Here is a 5,239-nt window from a genome sequence, read left to right as displayed (position 1 = left end):
GTGGGATCTTCCCGGACCGGGGCACGAACCCGCGTCCCCTGCATCGGCAGGCGGACTCTCAACCACTGCACCACCAGGGAAGCCCCACCTTTTCTTATGTTAATTTAGAATTTACTTTTTAACTACTTTTAGCAGTTACTCTAGAGATTTCAACATATAGTCTTCACTCATCAAAGTCTAATATTAATTGGCCTTTTCATGTTTTTCCTGGGCAATATAAAATATTAGAGTATTTCTTTACTCTGTGTACTCCCTCCCCAATTAACATGCTATTATTTTTGTGTATTTTAACTCTGGCCCATATTTTCCCACATTTTAGCATCTCTAAAATTGGCATATGTCTTACAGCTGCTGGTCTTTTATAATCATTATCATCCTGCACTAAAATTGAGCTCTGTCAAAGCTTAGCATTTGTTTCTGCCAGTCAAAGAGGAGCACCGCAAACCTGAGACTACTTAAATTAAACACTCCACTAGGGGTTTCGTATATGTGTGTGTGTGTGTGTGTGTGTGTGTGTGTGTGTGTGTGTGTGTGTGTGTGTGTGTGTGTGTATACTGTTATAATGGGTTCAGACAGAAAAATTGTGTGAATAGCAGCTTGTGGCTCAACTTCATAGGGGGTATATAATTTTTTCCTCCCACCTTCCACCTGGTGGCAAGATTGAGAAATGCACTTTTCAATGTTACTCTTTTTTGTCTGGCAGTTTTATTTTTCATTTACTCCTGCGCCAAAATATTCCTTTGTTTTCCAGCTTCTGCAGGGTTTTCTGTTAAATTCCCATCTTGAATGCATTTATTTCACAGAATTAAATAAATGGTACTTGTTGAAGTTTTAAGGTCATGTTTTCTGTGCTTGTCTAAAACTGTCTTTGTTTCAACTTTTCTAAAAAATATTTTGAGTATAAAATTAGAAATTTATAGTTTTTTTTCTTTCAGGCATTCAAAGATATTACTATAATGTATTCTATTTTTATTGTTGTTTTTGAAAAGTCAGCTCTTTGAAAGTAATATATGTTTTAAATCTGATGTCTTTTTTCAGTTTTGAAAAGTTTTCAGCCGCATGCTTCAGATGTTGCTTCCTTCCTGGCTTTATTCCCTTCTTCTGGAATTCCAGTTAAATGTATTACAGACCCATTCACAATATCCTATATGTCTCATTTGCTTTTTCCTGTATTTTTATCCTTTTTCTCTGTAACCTATGTATTTATTTCTCACCTATCTTGCAGTGCTGATTTTTCCTCATCTGTAGCTAAACTGCCATTGAAAGCCTCAGTTGAGCTTTTAATTTTGTTTGATGAAGTTTTCAGTTTTACAATTTCTCAAATCTACCCAGTTGCTATTTATAATTCCTAGCTTTCTTCTAACATTCTCAGCATTGTGTTTTAACTCCTAGAATACACTGTATAGTTGTTTTAATATTTGTGCTTGATAATACCAGTGTCATATACTCATTTGTATCTGTTTCTATTATCTTTTTTTTCTAATTTTTATTCATATCGATATGTCTGATTTTTTTTTGATAATGCACTTAACATTATCTCTTAAATGTTTGTAGAATTAATTTGAAGTTTACAGAGAAGCTTTTCATTTGCTTCTGGCAAGCACCATCGGCTATGAATAGTACAAACTGAGTATTATCACATTTTGATTTTAATACCACTTAACTATTTCACTTCCACTAGCCAAAGCACAGTGAATTTATTAACAAAGAATCTTGACAAAATATATCTCCTACTTTTCTATAGCCCTTTGTCTTGCGTTTTATTTTCTGTTTTAAAAAATGAATAGTGGACTCTCTAAAGTCATAAGAGTAGGTCCAAATTAACATTTTGATATGCAACTACTCATTGGTGACAGTAATTTAATTCTGGCTCTGTACATACTCCAAAATCTCTTGGAGGTCAAGAAAATTTTTTGGAGAAGATCACTGGTCAGAATTCTCCCTGAGGCTGGATCAAAGTTGTTTCATGTCCTTAGTCTAGTTATTTCAATAGAAGAATTCTCTCAATCCTCCAACTCCAGGGCCAAGAAGAGATAGATGTACAGGATGAAAAGTACCAGACCATAGCTTTTACACTGAGGCTCAGTGATGCCCTTTGAGCTTGACTGAATAATTAACACTGCTCCTTTAGGAGACTAAAGAGCAAACAGAACAGAGCCATGCTTCTATTTACCCATGGTAATTCTCATAATCGTCTCTCATTATATTGCAATACAATGCAAACTTCAGGATGAATTAAAAATATAGGGTTGTTTGAACTGCCTTTAAATGGCTTTGATATCAATGATTCTTCACTTAGTTCTAAATAACTTTGAGCAAGAACGCTTCAACTTGGTCTACTCACTAAACATACCCAATAATATTTTCGCTAAACTGTTGCTTCATTTGATAAATATACTTCTAGGTAAAAGGTTAAAAGAGAAGTAAAGAACTGTCTATAGAACGTTAAATAGTTTTTCTTTTTTGTCAGTTTTATTTAATTTTATGCAACTAGTAGTATTTCTTAAAATTTTTTTGAGTCATTTTTATGCCTTAGTAATGAGGGTTATTTTGTTACCACTGGAAACAAATAGAATCTAAATTCAAGTTTCCTTTTTCAATGATATGTACACTTCAGAAACTCTTTTCACCAATATCCTTACCAATGTATTTCAGCTTTGTGGAGACAGTGGACAACATTCCTTATGTTTGTTCTATACAATTACCTTATCGTATTTTATTTTAACAGGTTTCAAATCAGAAGAACAGTTACCAAACAAGACTCATCTCACAGTTGTGTATGGATTCATGTGTCAGTCATTTACGACCAACTTTGTAGTGTGCCTTCATACAGTATTTGTGAGAAGAAGCTGTCAATATAACGGTGGGGATGTCGCCGTGGAGGAGCAGAGAGAAATATGTAAGATAGTAAGGAGGGTAGAAAGCAACAGGTTTATGACCAAAAGCATCATAAAAAAATCATCCAATTCCATCTCTTTTTTTCTCAAGTAGCCGAGAGAATATGTCTGCCATATCTGTAAGAGAATCTTGTATAATGTGAAATTGTAGGGAATCTGCTGTTATAAGAAAGCTTTCTCCTTTTCAGATACTATCAATCAAAAAAAGATCTGATAATGAATATAAAAAAGTAACCTGTCCTATTGACAGAGGTATTAACATTTTGTAATGCAAAACATGTTTTATTACTTTTTATGATTACTGTTTTGCAGTTTTCAGCAGTTCCTCAGGAATTAATTACTGTAAAAAGGTATTATTGGAACATAAGTAAGTTCCCTCCTATGAGGATTCGTCTCTTTTTAATTTTCTCTTAAACTTTCCCATCGGTGCTATTTATATTTCCAATGGGGAGTTCCATATTACTGGAGAGGCATTTACAACCTTCTTGTATTCATTAACATGTGAACAGAAATTGCATCACGTTCACTGGATTTTTCACTTTAAAATGGTTAATGTTATGTGAATTTCATTTTAATAAAAAATGTTAATTAAAGAACCTTTGGCCTTTAAATTATGTGCCATGTGTAATTAACACTATCTCTATTTGCCCTCTCCCCCAAAATGATGATGAATTTGGCCCTGGGGAGGAGGTAGTTTTGTGTTGAAGAATAAATTTTGGATCTTAAATGTTGAAAAATCTAAGAGAAGAAGGTAGAAATTTTTGGTGAGGTTGACTACTGTCTTTTAAGACACTAACTTGTGTTGTCACTATCTGAAAAGAAATGTGGAAGGGCAAAGATAATTCAGGTTGAGAGTTAAATTAAGGCATAAAGTGGGATTTCGAAGCGATGCCATGCCTTTTAATTTTGTTTTGGGGTCTCCTGTATCCTCCAAATGGAGTGGATGATTTGAAGAAATCTTGATAATCAAGGAAATAATTCTGTATGCTGTATGTCCAGCTGCACTTATCTAGACCAGACAGGTGAGGCAACAATAACCTGTAACTTAAAGATAAAAGCACAACTTTAACAAAAGTGGTGGTGTAAAGTCAGAATGCTCTAGGCTGTCCAAGGCATACCATACCTCACTTGTCAATACACGTGTATACCACAGCCAAAGTGGGAACGTGCATGGGAGTGAACAGAAAACATCCACACTTTTCCAAGATACAGAAAAGGAAAAATAGCTACTAGCTGACGTTATGTCTAAAGGGCAAATTCAAGGTGAGTAATGATCATGCTAGAGGAAACACTTACCTATTCAAGGGCCACCATCTCCTCTTGCCCGAGTTATTGCAATAATTTTCAAAGAAGTCTCCCAGCATCTACACTTGTCTTGCTATAGTCCATTTTCAAACGTAGCAGACTGATTCCATTAAAATTAAAACAAACCATGCCAGCTCTCTGCTAAAACTCTCCTTGACTTCCCACATATCTGAGTAAAAAAAAAAGAAAAAGAAATCGAAACAAAACCCAAAAGACCTTTACAACTGTCTACTCACCAAGACAATTGCTGGCCAGTTACTCCCTCCAGCTAAGCTGCTTTCCTCCTCATGACTCATTCCATTTAGGATGATGGTTTCTCTATTGTTTCTCAGCCACAGCTGGCATGCTTGCATCTCAGGGCCTTTGAGCGTCCCCGTTCCTTTACCTGAACTATTCTTACCCTAGATACCTGCAGGACCTACTCTCTTACCTCTTTCAAGTCTTTGCCCAAGTATCACGTGTTAATGAGGCTGACTCTGACTACCTTATTTAAAATTGCCAGCCCGCCTTTCTGTACATTCTTAACCTCCCTCACCCTCTGTATATTTCCATATCTCTTATCACAGTAGAATGTATTCTACTATTGACTTACTTATTATCTTTCTTGTATATCATCTGCCTTCTTCCATACAATGTGGACACTAAAAGCACAGAGTTTTGTTTTCCACTGATGGATCTCAGAATCTGAGAATAGTACCTGCAATAAAGTCGGTATCCAAAAAATCTTTTTGTCATGGTTGAAAAAAATATTTAAGGACAAGTATTAAAAATGTTAATGTGGGTTGGTAAAAATTATCAAGAATCTCCTTGAATAAAGTTTGGGAAATAACTCTAAGTGCTATTTCATTAGAATCATAATTATCAGCACCTCCTAAATTATAACACCTCAGCTGTGACAATTTCCAATATCCTATCTTCTTACTTCATGTTCATATGTGCTTCACTTACCTCTCTCCCTTGCATTTTTTTTTTTTTTTTTTTTTTTTTTTTTTTTTTTTGCGGTACCCGGGCTCACGGGCCCAGCCGCTCCCCGGCAT

The 5,239-nt window shown here is 35.2% G+C and overlaps 1 protein-coding gene and 1 long non-coding RNA gene across 3 annotated transcripts in view; one reads left to right on the top strand and one right to left on the bottom strand.

Moving 5' to 3' along the window:
- Positions 1 to 3,120, top strand: part of LOC102974795 (C-type lectin domain containing 7A) — an 11,294-nt gene extending 8,174 nt beyond the window's left edge. For both annotated transcript variants that reach the window (XM_007114041.4, XM_007114039.4), the window contains one exon: positions 2,729 to 3,120. In XM_007114041.4, coding sequence (XP_007114103.1) covers positions 2,729 to 2,818 — 90 coding nt within the window. In that variant the 3' untranslated portion in view covers positions 2,819 to 3,120. The remainder of the gene's footprint in view (positions 1 to 2,728) is intronic.
- LOC114486392 (uncharacterized) overlaps positions 1 to 4,541 on the bottom strand; it is a 13,394-nt gene extending 8,853 nt beyond the window's left edge. The window contains exon 1 of the long non-coding RNA XR_003680034.2: positions 4,194 to 4,541. This is a non-coding gene — a long non-coding RNA (uncharacterized lncRNA). The remainder of the gene's footprint in view (positions 1 to 4,193) is intronic.
- Between the last annotated feature and the right edge of the window lie 698 nt (positions 4,542 to 5,239).

This window comes from Physeter macrocephalus, chromosome 6 (assembly GCF_002837175.3).
Source record: "Physeter macrocephalus isolate SW-GA chromosome 6, ASM283717v5, whole genome shotgun sequence".
NCBI lineage: Eukaryota > Metazoa > Chordata > Mammalia > Artiodactyla > Physeteridae > Physeter > Physeter macrocephalus.
This window is presented reverse-complemented; position numbering and strand designations above follow the sequence as displayed.